The 22903-nt window shown below is 41.0% G+C and overlaps 2 protein-coding genes across 3 annotated transcripts in view; one reads left to right on the top strand and one right to left on the bottom strand.

Annotated features, from left to right (window-relative positions):
* The window catches only part of DOCK1 (dedicator of cytokinesis 1), a 266436-nt gene that overhangs the window by 88914 nt on the left and 154619 nt on the right, over nt 1-22903 (top strand). The window lies entirely within an intron of this gene.
* Nucleotides 6727-22903, bottom strand: part of INSYN2A (inhibitory synaptic factor 2A) — a 36398-nt gene continuing 20221 nt past the window's right edge. The window contains exons 3-4 of the mRNA XM_041461038.1: nt 16399-16470; nt 6727-6932 (exon numbers count right to left, since the gene is read on the bottom strand). Coding sequence (XP_041316972.1) covers nt 6749-6932; nt 16399-16470 — 256 coding nt within the window. The 3' untranslated portion in view covers nt 6727-6748. The remainder of the gene's footprint in view (nt 6933-16398; nt 16471-22903) is intronic.

Raw genomic sequence — 22903 nt, 5'->3', positions numbered from 1 at the left:
ACCTTGAAGCTCATTTTATTCCACCCCTGCCACGGGCAGGGACACTTCCACTATGCCAGGCTGCTCCAAGCCGTGTCCAGCCTGGCTTTGGACATTCCAGGGATGGGAATCCACAGCCTCTGTGGGGAAATGGTTCCAAGCAAAACATTCCTACAGAATATTCCAGTGCTGGGGTGCAGCAGTGCAGGGAAGTTGAAGGACTTGTGTGTTATTTTAACTTCCTCAGTTTCAGGCTGAATGGGAGTTAATTATTGTTTTGATGAAGGTGGTTCAGGTGATATTTAAAAACGTTAATTACGCCTTTTGCAGTTAGCAGAGTAGATTTGAAAACGTGTGTGTGTGTTTGAACTCAGAGCAGTGATATTAAAGATCTGCATTGTGCTGCTGAGCACAGCCTGCAATCCCTCACGCACAGCCTCTGTAATCAGCTAATGAACACTGAGATTGAACTTTCCTACAGAATATTCCATTCTGGGAATATTGCTGGGGTGCAGCAGTGCAGGGAAGTTGAAGGACTTGTGTGTTATTTTAACTTCCTCAGTTTCAGGCTGAATGGGAGTTAATTATTGTTTTGATGAAGGTGGTTCAGGTGATATTTAAAAACGTTAATTACGCCTTTTGCAGTTAGCAGAGTAGATTTGAAAACGTGTGTGTGTGTTTGAACTCAGAGCAGTGATATTAAAGATCTGCATTGTGCTGCTGAGCACAGCCTGCAATCCCTCACGCACAGCCTCTGTAATCAGCTAATGAACACTGAGATTGCAGGGTATTTTTAATGAGTACTTACTCCTACCTTACAGTGCAGCCTTTGCTGAGGAGATTCCCCTGTTAAATAACCAGCCACAACTCATTTTTGTGGTATCAGCAAAGTAAGAGCAATAAAATTAATAATAATAATAATAATTAGGAAGCCCAGCCTGACCTCTCTTACATCAGATTTGGGTTGAAATGATGCAGTGACGTTCCTTTTTTTCAGTTTTACCTGTAGTAGAGAACTAACCATACAGGGTGACTGGAAGGAAGGAATTTGAAATATCTGACAGAGTTGATGGTAATTTATTTAAAACAAGTAAAATACAGGGCGAAACCAATTTTTTTATTCTCTAAATATAACTGTGTTGGTGTCCTAAAGTTGGCATGTTTTCTCCCTGGAAAAATACTTAGTGACACCATTTCCATCCAAAACCTGATGTTGCATAATGCAGTTTATGAGCAGTGGAGGAATGTCAAGGATTTAAGTGCTCAAGTGAGAGGTTTTAATTAGAGGATGAGCCTTTTCTGCAGCATTGAACTGGAAGGATTCTCCAATAGTTTCCTTTGGCTTTGCACATTTGGTTTTCATTTTTTTCTTCCTTAAATGTGAGTTCCTTGATAAAATCTTAAGCAAGTTTTGTCCTATACCTTCAAAGGAGAATTACCTTGAAATAAGAGACCATTTGCAAGGAGAAGAACCAGATATTAAGTAAAATGAAGTATAAATTATAAGTTTAAAATCTGATTTGACAATTTTGTTGGCAAAAGCATTTTTAATCCTCGTTGGTTTGGACTATTTTTCCCTTTGTAAGTCTCACTGGTGGTTTTTACGTGATCCATTTTCTGAGTAGAAGATTTTAATATTATTAATATTTATTTTATATAATGATTCTATTATTAGTACAGGATGCAGCCTGAGGGTGCTGAGCTGTCCTGCTGCTCCAAACTACCTGGTTTAGGTTCATTTTGAGCTGCTGCTGCTCCTGGCCCAGGGAGAAATCACCTGGAAAAAAACCACAAAACCTTTCTTACTGAAGAACACGTTGCCTGAAGAAAAAGTAAATTGAGCAAACTTCCTTAAGCCTTTGGAAGGATGGTTTTAAACCTTCTCTTTCCTTTCCTGGTGCCTTTTGGACAACGTTGGGTTCCATGTGAGGGAACATCTCGGCCTCCTCCAGTAAATCAGGGCAGAGCAGCCTTGGTGGCAGCTCCAGAATGATCCATGGCTGCTCCTTCTCCTCGTGTCAGCAGCTTGGGATGTGCCTCGTTTCCAAAGGAAACCAAGCTCTGTAATTTCTGAGAGGAAATCTCCTGGCCTAGGGGAAGGTTGGGGTTGGAATGGGATGGTCTCTAAGGTCCCTTCCATCCCAAACCATTCCATGTTCCTGTGGTATTAACTTCCAAGAGTGTCCTTAAGGAGAGTGGCTCTGGAAAACATCTAGAGGTGTATGGGGAACAAAGTCAGTGACTCCTGACTCCAGTGACCAGGGAAAATGGGTTATTTTGGGTTTTGGGGTGTGTGAATGGGAAGCACTGGACAGGACATTGTGGTGTTGCTGATGAGTGGAATCTTCTCCACTTCGCTGCTTTCCCATCTGTGCTCTGGGATGAGGACAACGTGAAACCAGAAGAGAAATGGTGCAGGAGCCATCAGAAGGAGAACAAGGGAATTTGTGGAATCTGAGGTTTCTGGAAGGAGATTGAGAAGGGGAATCTCTGTGGGGTGCAGGTGACACCTGACACAAGGAGAGTGATAGGGTTGTGTAGAGCAGAGTGGCACTGATGGGGGAGCTCTGGATAATCAATCAATCAATCAGTCACCATGGTGGATTGTCCATCTGTCAGCACCTCCAGGCTGCAGGCCTCTCCAGAAGGATGTAAAATACAGGTGCAAGCCTGAAATCAGAGTTATTGATGTTCACAGGAGGCTTCTGGGGCTGCAGTTTCTTATTCAGGAGTTGAATCTGGGTGTAAATTATCTTTCTGTGCCTTAAAATCTGCCCAGGTCAGGCTTCACGGATTCCAAGATGTGGGGCAGAAAACCTCATTTTCTTCACCAGACTTCTTCCATGTAAAAATATTTTGTTTTATTGAGTCACATGCTTTCTTCTCTTTAGAAATCATTTAAAATTACATATTGCAAGCTAATTTCACTGAAACTGAAGTGATATTTGGATGGTGGCCATGATTTTACTCCATCACTAATACTGAGCTTTTTTTGTGTTGTCAAACCATCCCTGTTGCATTCCCTACCAACATTTATGGCAATGAGCTGCACTCACCTAAACAAATGGACACATTTGTAGCACTCCAGTTATTTTAATGAACCACTGATGGCTTTTATGGAATATTAAAAATCTTCATGCAGGTCCCTTTCGTTCTCCCAGACAGAACGGTGTTGGTGCAGTTGGATTTTTAGTGGCAATCTGGTTCAATTCCAGCTCACTTCCAGCAGCAATATATAATATGTGGTCCTGGTGTCATCTAACAGCTGATGTGGTTGGGAAGTTAATGAAAAATTACCCTATTTGATAGGGAAAGAGTGATTTAACCTTTAAAACATCGAGTGAAATCAAGGCATGGACAGTGGTTTTGCATTTTAGGCAAGAAAAAGCAAACACTTTGTACCCATGGTATGTTTTTCCAGTTTTAATCATGTTTTTTTTTTTTTTTTTCACTTTATCCTGGTTTTTTTAAAGTATTTTTACAGTTATTTTTGTTTTTCATCTTTAAGGAACCAAGTGCTACTCACAGGAATAGTGTTTTCCTCCTAGTTCTAAACCAAAGAATGCAACTGTTGCTGTGTGGAAATTATAAGGACTCAGCAAAGAGCAAGGGATATAAAATCACTGCAGTATTTATTGGCTAAAAAGTATTTTGAAGCAGGAGATGGGAGAAGTGCAGCTAGAAAATCAGTGTATGAAGTGCAGGGGACTGCCAGTGAATCCAGCAAAGCCACATTGAAAATAAAAACCCATTTTCCTCATTAGAACCTCCAAGATCTTCCACATGAGGGTGAAAATAGCTCTGTCACATTGAACTAAAAGCTCTAAAGAATTAGGTTTTTTTTTTCTCTTGGTTTCTATCTAACCTGAGCCTGAGTGATTCTAAAGGCAATACAATTATGATACATTTTACACACTTGCAAAAACATTTTATTACAAAGTACATCGGAGGGTACCAGAGAACACGAGATGTCAGTTGGAAGCAAGACTCTATGGTAATGTCAGCTTTCCCCAGGTTTAAAAAAATGTAAAAAATTAAAAATTTGCAACTTCTTAAGAAAATAGCCTGGACATGTACAGAACACGCCGTGAGAACTTTCCCTTTGAGCTCTTTGTTTCTCCAGTTGGAGTTTCCTCCCTCTTTTCCCCTGATTCCAGGAGCTCTGGATCACTCGGGGTCCCTGCACACACAAAGCTACTGAGGGGTGGCACTGAGGATTTGGGAGTTGATTGATTGCCATGGAGAGATGCTTGGTTTAATTTCTTTTAAAAACCCCAAACACTAGGCCTGTTAGCATGGAGGAGTGCATTAGTTATTAATCTTTTTTTTTTATAATGAATACTGCTGTATTTTCCTTTCTGACCTTTTTTTTTGATTCCTTTCCGCTTAAAAAAAAAAAAAAAAGTATTTTTAGTTTGAAAATATTTGGGTTTTTATGCCATGATGTGTGGGCTGCCTTGTAAGCAGTTCTATATTTTAGTTAAAAACAATATAAAATACACAAAATATGGGGGTTTTTTCCACATGAAACAATGGCACTTCCTTCCTGGTGTACAGGATCACCTTCCTAATCCTTCAACTCCTACCAGAGGATTTCAGGATTTGCTTCTGTGCAAGAGCTCGTAGCCCTCTTGAAGGTTTACTGCAAATATTGAGCTGGCCATAGGCATCTTCTGCATTTCCATTCACATTTTAATTTGCTTTTCTTGCTCTTTGAGGGGAAAAAAATAGGTTATTTTCCTCCAGTTTTCTCTCGGGAGTAAATTGGATGCTGAGCTAAGAGGAGAAACAGTGAAAAAGAAAAACACTTCCCCAAATTTTTAATCTGTGAAATTAATGATCACTGTCCTTGCACCTAAAGGCTGAAGAATTTGTACCTTCCTACTGCTACAGGGGATGCAATTTCAAACCCAGTTTGTCACATGACACTCAAATTATCTGAAATCCTTAGGGAAAAATCCCAAACCAAAACAAATGACAAGATTCCCACTTCCTGGCCACTTCTAGCATGAGGAATTTTTCCACCGATGGTCATTTTAGATGCAAGTTTAATGGCAGTAGCAAATACTTAAAGAAAAGTTGCAGTTTATAAGTCAGAGCAAAATTTTAAGTGCCATTGCAAAAAAAAACCAAACCAAATTAGGAAAAATCTGATTCACATCTCTCCCCAAAGTGTTTCAATTACTGAGTACAATTAATAGATCAAGATATAAATTATAGTAAGGTGGGAAACCCATCTGAGCAGCTTAATAAATAAATAGCATTTCCAATTTCAGCTCCTTCCAAGCAGTGCTGCAGCCTGGACATCTCCTGGTGCCTTCTGCAGCAGTGGAGAGGTTTTCCAAAGACTGTTAGAAAAAAATACTAACCCATGGCAAAGGCCAACAATCCTGATTGGGATGGGTCTCTTTTGGGGTTGGGTTTTGTTCCTTTGGGTGAGACCTTTCCAAGGTGACAAGGAGGGGTTGTCCCGTGGCCTGGACCCTGTGAGCTGGAGGTGCTTAAAGGCTGGGCCTGATTTTTGGGAGGTTTCTGGCCACTGCCCCGCTGGGGCTGAGCAGCAGAATGGTTCTTCTGGTGGTGAGGACACAGCTAAACCAGAGATGAGGTTGAAATGTGAGAGCTTGGTTGGAGTCTACATCGCATGAAGGCAGAGAATACACCACAGTCACATCTCGGAGATCGGCGCGGCCGCGGGCCGCGGGAAAAATTGTGCTTTGTCCAGGAATTCTGTGCTGAAAACTGCACTCCCCGATCAACATGGAGCTGTAAAACTCAACACCACTGCAAACATAAGGCTTGCTTGTTGTTTTTCCCCCTTGTTGCTGTCCAAAGACAACAACCCAGACCCCCAAAAGGCTTCCACCATTCCTGGGGGAGCAGGATGCCGGCCTACACTTTAACAGGTCGGAGTGCCACGCTTTTGGATCTGAGGAGGGGAGGGAAACAGTTTTACTTCCCATCTTTGTCCAAATTCCCATTCAGGTTTTACATCCCACATTGGCAAGCTGCAAGTGGAAGTGGGCAGGGGGTTCCCAAGCCCGTGCTCCTGGGCGTGAGTCCGTCGCTACAAAGGCCTTTTTGGTACACGCGGTGAGAACTGGACGCTGCCCTTGGCCAGGACGCTGCTCCTTCCACAAAGATCCCGTCAGAGACGATGGAAACAACTCCAGATATTTGTCAAAGAAGGCCTTGAACTCCACACGTCATGGACTTGGGTTAAAGGAACCAGAGTTTCCATCTTCCATGCTTTTTTGATTCAGTTTTGGATTTTTGCTTGGGAGTAGAGGAGTAGCTCTCCTGAGAATAAGGCAAAGGTGCAACCTGAGTTTCCTCAATAGGATGAAGTTTTCTCAAAACTGGCTGGAGTTTATCTTCTTGCTGTTTAAAATCCAATTCCACGCTAGAAATGAGAAGAGAAAAGCACTCATTAATTATGGTGATAAAAAAAATTAATCCAATGTCTAAGTGCTTAATTTATGGAAGTCAATAAATACTTCTTGCATGAAAATGGAAAGGGGCAGTTCAAAAAAGGACGTATTACAGAAGAAAAATAGGAATGGGATTGTTCACCGCTTCCCTGCTGTTAAGGAGCATCTTGGGCATTATGTTGGAGGTGCTGGGAAGTGACTCAACACTAGAAATACAACTTTTTTTTGTGGAGAAATTATTTTTGAAGGCTTCCAGCTTAACTCTCCCTTCTGGGAGGTCAGGGTGGCAGCCAGGCACCTCAAAGAAGGCCTTGAACTCCACACGTCATGGACTTGGGTTAAAGGAACCAGAGTTTCCATCTTCCATGCTTTTTTGATTCAGTTTTGGATTTTTGCTTGGGAGTAGAGGAGTAGCTCTCCTGAGAATAAGGCAAAGGTGCAACCTGAGTTTCCTCAATAGGATGAAGTTTTCTCAAAACTGGCTGGAGTTTATCTTCTTGCTGTTTAAAATCCAATTCCACGCTAGAAATGGGAAGAGAAAAGCACTCATTAATTATGATAAAAAAAATTAATTAACCCAATGTCTAAGTGCTTAATTTATGGAAGTCAATAAATACTTCTTGCATGAAAATGGAAAGGGGCAGTTCAAAAAAGGACGTATTACAGAAGAAAAATAGGAATGGGATTGTTCACCGCTTCCCTGCTGTTAAGGAGCATCTTGGGCATTATGTTGGAGGTGCTGGGAAGTGACTCAACACTAGAAATACAACTTTTTTTTGTGGAGAAATTATTTTTGAAGGCTTCCAGCTTAACTCTCCCTTCTGGGAGGTCAGGGTGGCAGCCAGGCACCTGCATCCTTGTCTTTGGGGAAAGATGAGAAGTTGGCCAAAAGCAAGGAGGCCGTCTCAGAAATACTTTACCTCAGCTGTTCCTTGCCACTTTTACCATGAAAAGATTAATTTCATCAAGTTCCCGTTGTATTTATAGACTCATATACATGTGTGGAATAAACAGATCAATTAAAAAGCAGTTCTCCTTTATAGTGCATCCTTGCCTTCAGAAAACAGACTGAAGCTGTAAATCCCTGTCCTGAATTCCAGACACGGTCGGCTACAAAATCCTTCCAGCAATTAAGAGCCACAGTTGAGATGAAATTCCAACCCTTATTTGAGCTTTGTGCTGCAGAGTGTTTTGAGACCACCTTATAAACCAAAGGAATAACAGCATAAAATGGAGCAAAAATCTTGTCTGATGGTGGGAACTGAATTTTGGCCCCTCAGAACTACCCAGAACTTGGTGGTTTTGGTTGGGTTTGTGCAGAAGCCTCTGGCCATATTCTGTGCTGAGGCTGTTCCTGTGTTGAATATTCTTGTGTAGAATATTTGGGGCTGGAAAGGACCTCTGAAGGATTCCTGTTGAAGTGGGGCCTCTGGATATCAGAGGATGAGTTTTAAAGGGTGAAATTGTGGGAATTTGGATGCTTGGATTAATTTATTTCTTCCCTCTCCCCCTCCACTGCTGAGTTGTCTTGGGCTTTGCACTGGCTGCTTTTATCATTACCTAAATATGAAGTTATCACTCCTGAGCTTGAGTTCACTTTTAATTAGGATTAAATATGCTTCCTGAGGTATTTCTGCCATTGCTTGTTTGGAGTGAACTGCTGGAGAAGTGAGATCTGATTCCCCAGGTCTCATCCATAAAGAGATTACTTTAAACTTCAGTTTAAGCCCTGTCTGATTTAAGGAGAGCAGGGATATGGCACAGAACACCTGCAGCCATTTCCAGGGAATTCTCCAACGGAATCATTAAGGTTGGAAAAACCTCCAAGATTTCCAGGGGGAAGTTTAGGTGGACTTCACCTTACACAGGCTTTGTAAACCAAGCACAGAATGTCATCAAATACCACCTGCTGATTTAGGTGGGGTTTATTTTCCTCTTGGGAATCAAAGATGCTGAGAGAAGGATAAGGAGAATTTTGTACTTTGGTTTTGTTTTAAGAGCTGGTAACTTTGACTGCAGGGACTCTGGTGGAGCCTCAGAAAGGGGTGCTGGAAAGGTGTGAGGTCTTTTACATCTGGCTGTGCCTGATCTGGTGTTTGGTTTGAGTGCAAATCCATTTTTAGCAAAAGTTTTGGCATTTCAGTGATTTGGAGAAACTTCAATAGCACAGAAGAGAAATACAATAGGTAAGAATTCAAATAGAGTATTTTACCCATTGCTGTGTTTTTAATGAATAAAAAACCATTCCAAATCAAAGATAATTACAAAAAAATTCAGCTCAATGCTGGAAGTATAGAATTAACTTTTAGGAGGCAGCTGTATTGGTGCAGAAGCACATTCTAAGCTTACTGATTAATATCCCTCCTTGTTATTGGAAAAACAATGTTGTCTTCACTGCTCACATGTTCTGTGTGCTGTGTGGCTGGCAGAAAAATAGTTGGTTAGAGAAGTTCAGCATGAATTTAATGGTGAGATGTGGATATCAGCTCATTGGGAATGTCCCAGCACGGGAATTCTGTCAGTGAGACAGAAAATCTTGGAATGAGGGAGGTGCTTCTCTAAGAGCTCACTAATCTCATTTAAAGTGCAGCATTTAACATGTGTTGTATCTGTTTTTTTTCCTCAGTATCAAGGTTTTTTTTGGGGAAAAAATAAAAGGGCCTTTCAGCTCTGGCATTGCCAGAGTTCATTTTTACTCCTTTCAAACATTATTCTTTCAGGGAGGCTCTTAAGAGCTGCTGAAATTTGCTGTAAAAAAAGAAATTATTATAAAACCCCGTTGCTGAGGAGAGTAATTTTTTATATAATCAATTTCTATTAAGATAGACCTCAAGAGGAAAAAAAAACATCTTAGTTCTGGTCCATCTGACAAGCCCCATGTTATTGCCTTTTGCTGCTGCAGCACAGATCAGCTTTCAGCTCTTCACATCCAAGGGAAATGTTTTGCTTCTGAGGGGTATAAAGAAGCTGAAGGAAAAACATTTGTGTTATTTCAGCATTTAGGTCTGTAAATTTTGAAGAATAATTGATTGATGTCGATCAGCATCAATTTATCCAGCATTGGAGGTGTTTTAATGGGATTGCTCCATCAGGCAAATGATTTGATTGCAAACTTAGGCTTTAATTTATCCCTGCTTGTCCTGCGTAAATAAGACAAAAATCTGATTTTTAAAAAAATTTTCACACATCTTTCTGTGTTATCTACAGCTGACTTTATTTTTACTCTTTAATTTTATATCAATCATATGAAATACTACTAATCATGATCAATGACAGGTTCCCAGAAGGGTTTGGGTTGGAAAGGACCTTCAGGATCATCCAATTCCAACCTTCCACCATTCCAGGTTGCTCCAAGCCCTGTCCAACCTTGCCTTGGCTACTTCCAGGGATTAAATTCAGCAAATATTCCATATTTGTAGGACTTCCTGATATATTTTTTTTTTATCAAGCTGCATTCCTGAACTTGATTGTGTCACCTGTCACAGCTCTGCCAATCCTGTTTTGCTCCGTGCTATTTCTGTCCCCTCAGCATCTCCAGGTGTCCTCTCTCCAAATGACCTTTTCCTGAAATATCCTCCTGCCATGTGCCTCTTTTCACTTTCAGACTTGCATTTTGTCCCTTAAGCCTGCCCATAATAACTCCATTAATTTAATTATCCAGGACTCTCCTGTTCTCCTGGCATGACACACGGAGATGGGAATTATTTGCTTCAGAAGCATTTTTTCTTTAATAATAGAATCGTATTTTTCAATAGGCTGACAGCTCTGAACAAGCCCTACAGAAACAAGAGATGCATTTTAAATATTATTTAATAGCACAAACCTTGGCCTGACACACCTGATCAGGACATCCTAAAGCTTCACTTCCCATGTTGTTAAATATTGTTAAATTTGGAGCACTGGGAAGCCGTTTTTCCATCTTTAATGCCTGTCCCAAATTCTTCCTCCAAATTGAGGGGCTGTTTTTATCAAAATCTACAAGCAGTAAAATTCTATTTGTGATAAATATTTGTGTTTTCTCCCCAGAATCACTACAGACTTACAAGGTTTGCAACCAAAACTTCCCATTTTGAGGCAGTTGTCTGTGCATCAGTGCTGTCTTTCCCAGGAAAACTGGGCCAAATAAAGTCAAATAGCAGCTCTTGGATGATTTTATTTTGGCACCACCCTCACAAGGAAGGTTTAGAAGGTTTGTGCCCATCTATCCCTGCCCTCTGGCAGTGGGAAGCCATTCCCTGTGTCCTGGCCCTCCATCCTTTGTCCCAAGTCTCCTTCCAGCTCTCCTGGAGCCCCTTTAGGGGACCTGAGGCATTGATGAGATGAATTTTCTGATTTTGGCTTTCTGTATTTGACAGGATATATTAATGAGTTTACTTTTGCATGCAGGCAGCAGAGAACCTTTTCTAATTTAGTTGCCGTATGAGGGATTGAGATCAGAATTTGAGGAGTGAGAACTACTGGGATTAAACATATGGACTGTGGGAGGGTTTGGAGCAACAAGCTCTGAGATATGGATGGGTTTTCTTACTTTCTAGCACAGTCACACGTTGTTGTCATGGATCATTTTCAGGTTTTAGCTGCTCATGATCTGTTGGTTACTGGAGAATTGCTGAATCAGAGAAATCTGGGTTCAGGATGGAGCTGCTGAGGGATTTCAGAGAATCATGGAATCCCAGAATGGTTTGGGTTGGAAGGGACCTTAAAGCTCATCCAGTTCCACCCCAGCCATGGCAGGGACACCTTCCCCTGTCCCAGGTGCTCCAAGCCCCAGTGTCCAGCCTGGCCTTGGGCACTGCCAGGGATCCAGGGGCAGCCCCAGCTGCTCTGGGCACCCTGTGCCAGGGCCTGCCCACCCTCACAGGGAACAATTCCATCCCAAAATCCCATCTATCCCTGCCCTCTGGCAGTGGGAGCCATTCCCTGTGTCCTGTCCCTCAGACTCTTGTAGTCTCCCTCCATCTGTGTGTAGCTCCTTGTGGCACTGGAAGGGACAATGAGGTCACCCCAAAGCTTCTGTTCCAGGCTGATCAATCCCAATTCTCCCAACCTTTCCCCACAGCAGAGCTGCTCCATCCTCTGGTCATCCTGGAGCTGCTCTGGGCTCATTCCAGCAGCTCCAGCTCCTTCCTCCACTTGTCCCTTGACACCTCCAAGGCTGGAGCCTGCACAGGCTCTGGGCAGTTTTTTCCTCTTTCTGCTTCCAGGGAAATCCTCTTTCCTTCCCCTCCAGCTGAGCCCCTCAGGTGACACCTGAATTTCCCTTCTCATCCCCACATCCTCCAGGCTCTCAGAGCAGCTGAGCCATGGGGAGGTGAAGCAGGAATTGCAGAATTCCACCTTGTGGGTCACATTAATTGGATGACACAGCATTAGTGCTTCACATCCTGGAAAAACGGGATCCAGAGGAGCACTAATCACTTCAAAATGAACTTAATGCACTTCCCAGCGATCTCAGCTAAATTTCCTATTTCAGCCCAAAAATCAGCCCAGCCTGGGATCCAAAGCACTGCCAGCATTCAGGAGCCTTTGAGATCCATTTTTCATCTTACAGTCCAGAGATAAGATGAGAAAATGTAAATTAATTAATGTGGGTAGGAAATAAAAAGGTGATGAAAATTGCTATTCTCAGCATTGAACCACCTGATTTTCTTACATTGTTGGTATCCTAAGGATTGATGCCTTATGCTCACTTTTTATTGCCACATTTGTTGATTTGAATAATTAATATTTAAGTATCTAACCTTTAGAAGTGAATTTCTTCTATGTGGGATCTGTGCTGCCTGATTAACTTTTATCCCCATATTTTAACCTGTTTGACCTCTTGTACTGAATTCCATTTTATAGATTTTAAATAATATATTTTCTGCTGGATAGTGAGCGTCCACCTTAAATTAATATAAAATAAAAACACAGCAGCATAAATCAACATTTTAAAGTAGCCAAATTAATGGTTGAGACAGCTTTGAGTGATTTTTTTTCTTCCTCTCCCAAGGAACTACAATAGTGGAGTGTGGATTTGTTTTCCTTCCAAGTCAGAAATTGGGATTTCAGCTCCTAGAAGTTTCCTTCCAGCAGCTGAAATTTCCTTGTAAAAGCTGTTGGAAGTTCGTGACCTTCCCGCCTGAAGGGAAGTCCAGCAGGAATCCCACAAGATGTTCCTTCCCAGAAATAATTACTGCTGAAATCCTGAGAATAACACACCAAATATTCCAGAGAAACCCCATTTTCTCCTGCAGATTCCTTCTCAAGGATTAACATTCACATGGGATGGGAAATTAAGCAGGAGCAGGAAGGGCAGGTCCAGGAAAAGATAATTACAGGATAAAACAGGCTGGGAAGCTTTCAGTCCACCTGGGTTTGGGCTTTTTCAGAATTGCTACAGTTTGTGCATTTCAATGCAATTCCTTCTTAACAGCAAGTTTTACTGCACTGTAAAAATTGCATATTTACTGCCATATACAGGATTTTTATTTAAATATTTCAGTGTTTAAATTGACTTTATCCTGGCTATACCCCTGATTAAACTTCTTTTCTGTCTTTAAAAATGTCCATGGGGCATCAGCATCAGACAGAAATCTGTGTTGTGTTTGTAGCAGATGATTTTGGAAGTGTTCTGTGACCTCATGATTATTGAAACTGCTGGATAAAACAAGGTGGTTGGGTGTTTTTATAATATAATCACAGTTTTGGTTTCTGTTTTAAATTCTGCCTGAACATGGCTACAAAGAATATTTTTTACTGACAGCTGTAAGGCTGTGGCTGCTCTGGTGCAGTGAGAGAAGCTGAGTGATTCCTGGCTCTGGAGTTCCAAGTTCCTGAACATACTGCAGAAATAAGTAGAATTTTGAGGAAAATGGAACATCCAAATGGGAATGTCTTTCTTTTCTTCCTGATTTTCAAAGCAGCTTCAGGTTTTGCTAATTTGTCTTTTTGATACTGTTTACTATTTGATCAATTTCCTGTTTACTTCCTCGTTTTTTCAAATAATGTGATTTTCCTTTTTCTTTTTTTAGAAGTATTTTTCTTTTTTATTTAAGAAATAGTTATTCTTCTCAATATAAAGACAAAATAATAAAAAAGAGATTTTTAATACTAACAAAAAAAATTACATTTAATATGCAAAATAACTGTATTCCCAGAAGGCTCTTCTTAGAATTTTTTCCTGACAGTATTGATATTTTGGATGCTAAAATCCCTTTAAAGCACAGCAGGGGTTTTTTGTCGCTTTCTCCATTGTCTCTGTTTTTTGTGCTCCATTATATCAATACTCTGAAATTCATCTTGAAGGGGAAGAATTTAATTCCATCAATTTCTGCCTCCTCACCTGTGCTCTACCTTGGGTAACTTAACCATTCCTTTAAGATGCTGTTTGAAAATAAAGATTTGAAACAGCTGTAAATATTTTTTTTAGTGTTACAATGTTCAAAATTGAATCAAAATCCAAAAACCCACACAGTCAATTAAAGGCAAAGTGAAGGATTTCTCTAAATATTGATTTATCCCATAAGGGCATTATTTATATATTAATGCCTTTATGGGATAAATTAATTCTATGTCTATAATTATTATAATAATATAATATTTATTTACTATTATAATAACATTTATTTATTATCATATAATTGTATCTAATATAATTCATTATGTAGAATATATAAAAATATATGCATACATGTAATATAATATCTATAAGTATATATATATTATATTTATATGGGATAAATTAATTTTAAATATGTTTATTTTTATATATTTTAAGTTTTTCCTATGTTAATTGGGAAAAAGAGCTCAAGACTAAGAACCTCCTGCTGACAGGTCCAGTGCCTTCCAAGAACCCAGGGATTTCTGGCACCTTGAGCAGTTTTAATTTCTGTTCCTAAAAGCTGTTTTGCCCTAAAGAGAACTCAGGTCACTCCCTGCAGCATTTTCCACGCAAACCCTTGGCAAAGGAGCACCTGGATTTAATCCCAGCCTGACTCAGGAGCTGCTGCCTTTTCCCAGAGGTGTTCAGAAGTTCCTCCAGGACATCCCAGGGCTGCTTTTATCTGTGAATTCCTGGTTTATCCCTTCTGGTTTATCCTGTCTCCATAATCCCCTTTGCTCCTGCCTCCCCTGCTTTGCTGCATCTCTGCTTTCTGATTTCTTGCCTGCAGCAGGAATTCTCCTAAACTGGCACAAAGCTGAGCTGGTGTTTGCTCAGAAATCCCCTGCAAACAGGGCCTGAGGCAATTATCCAAAGGGATTCCAGGTGGGAGTGGGGAGCTGGACGTGCCAAAGGCATTCCAGGTGGGAATGGGCAGCAGGATCTGTCAATTCCAGGTGGGAATGGGCAGCAGGATCTGTCAGTTCCAGGTGGGAGTGGGCAGCAGGATCTGTCAGTTCCAGGTGGGAATGGGCAGCAGGATCTGTCAATTCCAGGTGGGAGTGGGCAGCAGGATCTGGCACTTCCAGGTGGGAATGGGCAGCAGGAGCTGTCAATTCCAGGTGGGAGTGGGCAGCAGGATCTGTCAATTCCAGGTGGGAATGGGCAGCAGGATCTGTCAATTCCAGGTGGGAATGGGCAGCAGGAGCTGCCCTCTCTCAGCAGGAAAACTCTCCCAACTTGCTTTTCTGGATTTGGTTCACATTGAATGCAAGAATGGAAGCTGGAAGTTTCCTTAACTTGAAATCCACTGAGTAGAAATGAAGATTTACAAAAATTTCTTAATTGGGTTTTTTTCCTAGCTAATGAAACAAGGAGAATTCCCTGATGGAGTTGTGGTGTGTTGTACCTCCAGGCTGCTCTGAGGCAGGAATTGCACAGGAAAAGGGAGGCACAGGAGGCTTTGGGGGTTTCTGTGCTTCTGAACTTGGCTGAAAAGGAGGAACAAAGACACTCATTGGTTTCTGGCCCTGCACAAAACTCTGTTGTGGTCAGCTGTAAGGTGGAGCTGGAGGTTTCCATCCTTTTTTATTTATTTCTGTGCAGTGAAGAGAAAATTCATGAATAAATAGCTCCAGCTCTTCTGCCTAAAGCTGGCTGAGCAGAGAATTGAGGAGTGAGGGGGAAATCCTACACTGGTACCTTCATTTGAGTTTCTGTCTCCGCTGGAATTGGTATATTTGTGCATTTTCATTTGTGCTGCACTGCCTGATTTGCTGAAAGCCTGAGCCACGTTTGTTTTCACCTCCCCTGCAAACAGTCAGGTGGATTTTTTGGGGCTCCAGAGAGGGAGGACAATGAAGCTGCCAGGGTGAAACATTTCAGCCTCATGATGGCTTCACCTCATGCCCAGTGCCTGTTATTCCTTCAATGGATGTGCCAAAAAACCCCAAAACAACAAACCCAAACTGGGTAGGGATGTCAGTTTATAAAATCAGAATATTAAATGGTTTGGGTTGAGATGGATTTTAAAGCTCATCTCATTCCAGCCCCAGGGCAGGGACATTTCCACTGTCCTGGCTGCTCCAACCTGGCCTTGGGCACTTCCAGGGATCCAGGGACACCCACAGCTGCTCTGGGAATTCCATCCCAGCTCCTCCCACCCTCCCAGGGAACAATTCCTTCCCAATATCCCAACCATCCCTGATTTTACTCTAGAACTGTAGATGGGATCTGTATCTGGTTCTCTTTGCTTTACAAACCCTCTTTCCAGTGGCTTCCTAAGTCCAGCTGTTATTGCCATGAAAATAAATCTAAAGTAGGTACAGAAGTGTATAAAAGTAAAATTGAAGTTGACTTGTTGGTCAGAATATCAGAAATACCTCCAGCAATTTAAAAACAATTTAAAATTTAAAAACCTTGTAACACCTCCCACCCCACAGCTCTGTGCCCACAATCATCTCTTTCTGATTTACTCTTCCACAAATGTTGAATTTTATAACTTTAGTGGAGTCAAATTTCTGTTTTGTTGATTGGAACATAAAGGCCAATCTCTGAGCCTGCATTAGTGACTGAATCATTGCTTTCCCCCGGGGAAAAATGGAAATATTGGTGTTTTTAACCTACCTGTAGATAATACATGCACTGTTCCTGCATGTGTCACAATTGGCCGTGTCCTGGCCGGTCCGATAGGAAAGCCTGCAAAGACAAGAACATGGCATCAGTAAAAAAGTTATTTATTTTAACAAGTTTTGGCCTTCCATGACCATTTTCATAATGATCAGAATTTCGGGATTTTCTTTTTTTTACCTTGATCATTGAATGTAAAAATCCAGACATCAGGAAAATAGCATCAAAAATGGCACATTCAGCTTAAATTAAGAAGTTACATCTTTGGGGTGTGTTATTGTTTTCTCCACTTTCACTCTACCCAAACTCTGAGCAATAAGCAATAAATCAAAACACAAAATCCATTACATCAGGAGGAGTGTACAGACTATAATAATGCAAAATAAGATCTGGTTAGGAATTTTGTGCCTCTCAGTGAGGTCTGAAGATTTGTTGTAGGGATGTTTATGTGTTAAAAGGAAGAAAATGCCTTTGAAATGACATTTCCTGTGCTCCCTTAGCCTGCAGCTGTGCTTTGTCACACTCTGGTTTGAAGTCTCTTGCAGCAGTGACTTCTCAGTTACCTGCTGTCTCTGTGCTTGTCTCTGCCTTGGTCACTTTTAATTAAAAAGGGGTTTTAAAGATATGCAGGTATTTTTTAATACATAGAAATTTCTTTAAAAGAAATATATTTCATAAAAATAGAACACTTGCCTGTGAACATGAATATTCTGGCATGCAGATGAGTTTAAAATGAAAATTGTTAATTCAATATTTGTGCATTGGTACTTAGATTTTTCTTTGTAAAAGCACAAATTTAGACTCTTTTGAAGTTAATTTCAGTTTGTTACATACAAACAAGTGCTAGCAACCTTTCTTCAAAGTTGTTTTTAGAAGAAGTGGGGAAATAATTTTTCCAGGGAACTTTGGAGATGTGGAAAATAGATCCAAGTCAGGATTCCTTCAGGGAATGAGGTTCTGCTTCAAGCCCAGGCAGTTCAGCTGATTGACCTCCAATTATTTAGGGTTGCTTTGCTTAACCAGGGGCATCTCTGCTCCTTCCCTGCCCTTGCAGGGACAGAGCTCCTCTGCTGCCCTGATAATGAGCAAAAATAAAAAAAAAATCCAGCATTTGAAAATAAAAAAGGGTTAATTTGTACCTGACAAAATATCCAGCCTATGTAATATCAAGTGTTAATGCGAAATTCTGCACCAACTGTTTGATGTGCCTGTCCCCAGGATGGAAAATCAGCATTTCTGAGGTGCTGCAGGCTGTTTGTGTAGCTCAGAAAATGATCAGCTGGGCCTGTGTCACTTTTCTTTATGATTTTAAGGATTAGCAGTGGCTGGGGTGGTGGCACAGCCACAGGCTCTGGGGCTGTGGGTGCAGCTCCTGGCACTGTGGTGGCACCAACAGAAGTTCATGAGAAGGTGAATCTGCTTTGTTTAAGACTTTTTTTTTCCTTCTAAAAGCAAAATGCAGTGTAGAGTTCTTGCTGTTCTAGATGGTGGTTGTTGTTTGGTCTCAAAATTGCTTTTTAATCAGAGGAACATGCTCACATTACAAACATTGCTGATTTTTAACATCACACAAAAGCCACATCACAGAACCATGGAATGGTTTGGGTGGGAAGGGATTTGAAATTCAATCCAGAGCCACCCCTGCCATGGCAGGGACACCTTCCAGGGTCCCAGGTGCTCCAGCCCCAGTGTCCAGCCTGGCCTTGGGCACTGCCAGGGATCCAGGGGCAGCCACAGCTGCTCTGGGAATTCCATCCCAGCCCCTCCCCATTCTCCCAGGGAAAAATTCCTTCCCAATATCCCATCCAACCCTGTTGTCATTTTCCCAACCTGGAAAATGAACTTTGAGATAAATTTAGGGTAGGAGGTAATATAAAAATGGATTTTTATTGAAGGCTTTCAGGGACAGTTATGGAGAGATGTCTACAAAAGTCTGTCCTCAGTGTGGTGAGTACATTTTTATAAGTTTTAGGAAATTAACATAATTGATGAATGTGCTAATTAGGAGGACAGGGGGTGGTGCAATCTTTTCTAGGTTAAGTCCCTTTTCTGGAGTTAGGCACTAAGCTGTACTTTGTCCAGGAAATGTGTCTTGGAGAATCATTCTCAGCCTTGGTAGTTAGGAAGAACCAACCTAGGATAGGGGTCTTGCATTTCTCAGGGCTTGGAGTTCTGGAATTTGTGCTGGTTTTTGTCTAGGGAACAGTCATGGAGAGTTATTTGGTACATTAGGCATTAATAGAACAGGTTACAGAGCTCCAAATGTATGTGCAGAGAATACAGAGGACACAGAAAAGGAAAAAAGGCAAAACCAAAACAGCCTCAAACCTCCTTCAGGTGTGCAGAAGACTGCACACAAAGCAAAATGTCCATTTGGTGTGCTCTTCCTTATGGGAAAACCCCACTCCTGGTTTATATTTGCTCTTATCCTCTCTACGAGAAGCAATTCCTGATTTTCATTTCCCCTCTTCAAACCTTGCAGAAGCTGACATTCAAATTGTCCCTGCTATGAACCTGAGACTTGTAAAATGGGTTTTTTTCCAAGCTATTGATCAGCTCCTAAAAGCTCTAACTAAAGATACAACATTTAAAATCTAGAGATGAGTTGGGGAAGGCTTTTATTTACTGAGGACATAAAGGAGAGTCAATAGCTGCCTTCAGAGGGATGTGGCTCTGCTCTTTATAGGTAAAGCCATAAACACTCTGTGCTGGTGCCAGCTGGGTTTGGTTTTTTTGTTTAAAGTTGTTTTCCAGTTGGGACTTTTTCATTCATCTTTGTAGCCCTGCAAACAGCTGGAACTGGATGATCTTGAAGGTTTTCCCAACCCAAACAATTCTATGATTTGATGGTCTTTAAATGCATAATAATTCTAGATTTCCATATACTTAAAAGCATATTTGCTGGTATAAGGCTGGCTTGTTAAGCTGATGAAAATGAATACTTACATCCTTGGATGTAATTATTTAAAAATGAGATGATTTTTGGATGATGAGTTTGAAATCCTGATCTCTTAACTGCCACATTCAGCTCTGCTTGGTTTTAGCATCTTTGCAATTCTCAGTCTTCACTTGTTACAGTGATATATTTGTTTTCTAGTTGGATTTAATCCTTGATTAAATTTTCTTAAAGCAGTTTTTCCTTACTGAGTGTTTTTAGCTTTTCAGAGATGATTTTTGCATATTTTCTATTATTACCTTCTTTGAGTGATCCTGTTAGAATTCCCTGAAAGCCCCAAGAACACTCCATGGTGTCCCAGTGTTTGGTTTCCATCTGGCAGTTTCAGAGCTCTTTAGCCAGGACTGAATTATGTGAGTGTTAGAACAGTGTAAATTCAATTATTTCTATAAAAATTAAACTCCTCATGAAAGAATTTTGCTGTTGATAGGTACCTCAGGGCTCTGGACTTTCACTTTCTTGTTTTCACATAATTATCTACACAAACACTTGCATGGAATTCGTCTCCTTCATGCCAGCAAGGATTTCACTACTGGCAGAGCATTGCCATGCAGATTTTAGGCAATGAGGTTGATTTTCAGTGCAGACTTCCTGAAAAACAGAGTTTCCATCAGTTTTGACTCCTAGGAGTGATTTGAGAGCAGAGTTCTGGGTGATGATGCTTTCCTTGTGCCATGCAGTGTTTGAATAAGCTGCTTTTTTTCCTTCCTCCTAAAAATAATTTGGAAAGTATTCCATTGTAGGAGAGAGACCAAAAACTTTGTCCTTCATTACTAAACCAGTTGTTTTTTTTGGGTAAAAATAAATTCTTTCAAATGTCAAGTCTTTCACAAGGCAAACTTTCCTACAGAAAATCTGTCGCCTTTTTGGAGAAATGGAAGTTGGGTTTGGCCTGGTGTGGCTGCCAGGGGTTATTCCTGGAGTTTCAGCCTGTTTTGGATGTGATTGTTCTGATGTCCACTGAGGAAGGGCCCTTGCTCCAGAGCTTCATCCTCTGTTCCTTAGATCCTGTATTTTCTGTTTCCATCTGGATGTGCAGAGCTTGGGCAGGTCATGGAATCCCAGAATCCCAGACTGGTTTGGGTTGGAAAGGACCTTAAATCCCACAAAATTCCATGGGCAGGGACACCTCCCACTATCCCAGGGTCCTCCAAGCCCTGTCCAACCAGGCCTCAAAGGTTCTGGAGCAAGAATGGATGTGGGTGAGCTCAGTTTCTCTGTCTACATCTCTCCTTGGAAAGGAGATCTCATCTCCAGTTTTTCACACATTTTTCCGTATTATTTTCAAAAGACTTTCATTTTCTGGCAGGTTAATTTTATATTTTTTTTTAGCATTCTGGGTACAACCTGAGCTTAACCTCAATTAACACTGCCAAGTATTAAAATATCATAATGAAGAACAACCATTTTGCTGACATGGACTGGCAGGAACTAAGAATAGGCTGCAATTTTCAGAGCAGCCTAAGGGGATTTACTCTCTAAATCCCTGTGAAACACACAATTTGTGCACCTGCTGGAGGCTTTTTTAAAAAAAATACTAACTTAAACATCAAAATCTTTGCATTTGAATTTTCTTTGCTTGTATAAATAAAGAGACCCTATTCAGCTGGGAGAGGGAAGCTTAGATCTGTGTATGCTGATTTTTTTTTAAAATGGACATCTGTTAAAAACAAAGCAAAAACTCCTAAAAATTATTTAGAAGGATTGATCTTTTAGATCTGGAGTCCCTTAATGGCAAGATTTTCCAGAAGTGGCTGTGATGGCTACAGAGCAGGATGCTCCTGATGTTCCTCACACTTCTGATGGATTATCACCAACACGAAGGATGAACAGACTTCAAGAATTTTTTTTGTTGATGTTTGTTATTTAAATACAGTGAAACAAACGATCTTAGGCAGGCAGTGGGCCTTTGAAGTGTGTTTGAAGTGACAGTTCTGGCCTTGCTCAGAGGAAGTGCAGGCCCTGCTTCTCCTCAAGCCTTTGTATTAATTGGAGTTGTTTTATTATTTCCTAGAGCTGCTGAGACAACTCATTACACAGCTGGGTAAACCCTACTGATCCCAGAATCCCAGAGTGGTTTGGCTTGGAAAGGATCTTAAAACTCATCCAGTTCCACCCCCTGCCATGGGAAGACTTTTCATAGACCAGGTTGATCTAAGCCTCACACAACCTGGCCTAACGTTGCCCATCTTTACAGAAAAATGCTTTAAAACTCAACAGCTGGATGGAGAACTTCTCAAAATCTTTGTTTCCCACTTCAAAGTAATACAGAACTGATAATTCCAGTAACTGTGCTTCAAGAGAAAATTGGCATTATTATTACAAACATAATCTGCCTTTTGGCAAAATAAAATGACTCCACTTTGTCATGAGAGCTATAGTTGTCCTTATGACTTGAGTAAGTCATTTTTCAGCCATGTAAAATGCAGAAAAATCTCTTGTATCTCTTCTGCATCTTATTTTAGGTTAAAATAAATCCTGCTTAGCCCTAGAGGTTTATTCTGCCCTAGGAAAGCTTTACCACTTGAGTTCAATGGGAAACTCATACAAATGTATTTGTGTATCAGCAAAATCAGGTTTTTAGTGGATGAAAATCTCTAGTTCCTTTAAGAACTTCAGATTCTGCTCCCAAACCAGGTCTGGGCAGGTTTAAACCACCTTGGGCCAACCTTTGGCTCCTGTAAGGCTGTTTTGAAAAATCACTTTCGAAGTAGAAAAATTGTTTTAACCTTTTTGCTGCTGTGTTTTCCTGAAGTTGGTAATTACCAATTAGCAGTTTGTATTTAGAGAGGATAAAAATCAGGATGGATGTTGTTCTTCCAGGAATTACCTGGAGGCTCTTCTGGATGCAAACTTGGATTTCTTCTGTGTTTCAGGGTCTGGTGTGCTTGGGTTATTTTTGCTTTCCCTCCTAACTGTTATTCTATTTCCCATGGTTTTGTTGTGTCTGTTTTTCCTCTTTCTCTCTGTTTTGTTTTCCCACTCAGAGATCACACTGGTCTAAGTGATCCCAGCTTTGTGCTGCGGGCTGGTTTTCTAACTAAGGATGAACTAAACCTTACTGAAAACAGTTTTCCTCTCTCCAAAGCTCATCCTGTTCCACCCCCTGCCCTGAACAGGGACAGCTTCCACAATCCCAGGCTCTCCAAACCCCATCCACCCTGACACTCCCACACTGAACACTCTTCTCTCTCTTCTTATTTCAAGGTTGACACTACTGATCTGGCTTCTGAAAAAAATCCTTTGCCATGTACAGAAAGTCAGTGGTGAGATTTTTCAGGCTCTTTCCAAGACAGTGGTTTGTCTTTTGCTGCATCCTGACAGTTGGAAGCAGATGACTAATTTGCTTTTTGAGGTATTTGCACTGTGGGCGTACAGCACGACTCCCACGACAGCAATTCAAGTGCTTTCACCCTGTAAATACATTTTGTATTATACTCAGGTTAGTCAGGGAGTGTTGTTTTTTGTTGGCTTTTTTTTTTTTTAAATAACTATATATTTTAATAGGACTGTTGGTTTTTTAATAAAAAACACAGTGAAAGCGAA

The sequence above is a fragment of the Pyrgilauda ruficollis genome, unplaced genomic scaffold, assembly GCF_017590135.1.
Source record: "Pyrgilauda ruficollis isolate IOZ18807 unplaced genomic scaffold, ASM1759013v1 scaffold15, whole genome shotgun sequence".
NCBI classification, from domain to species: domain Eukaryota; kingdom Metazoa; phylum Chordata; class Aves; order Passeriformes; family Passeridae; genus Pyrgilauda; species Pyrgilauda ruficollis.
The sequence above is the reverse complement of the archived record's forward strand: the minus strand, read 5'-3'. Positions and strand labels throughout refer to the sequence as shown.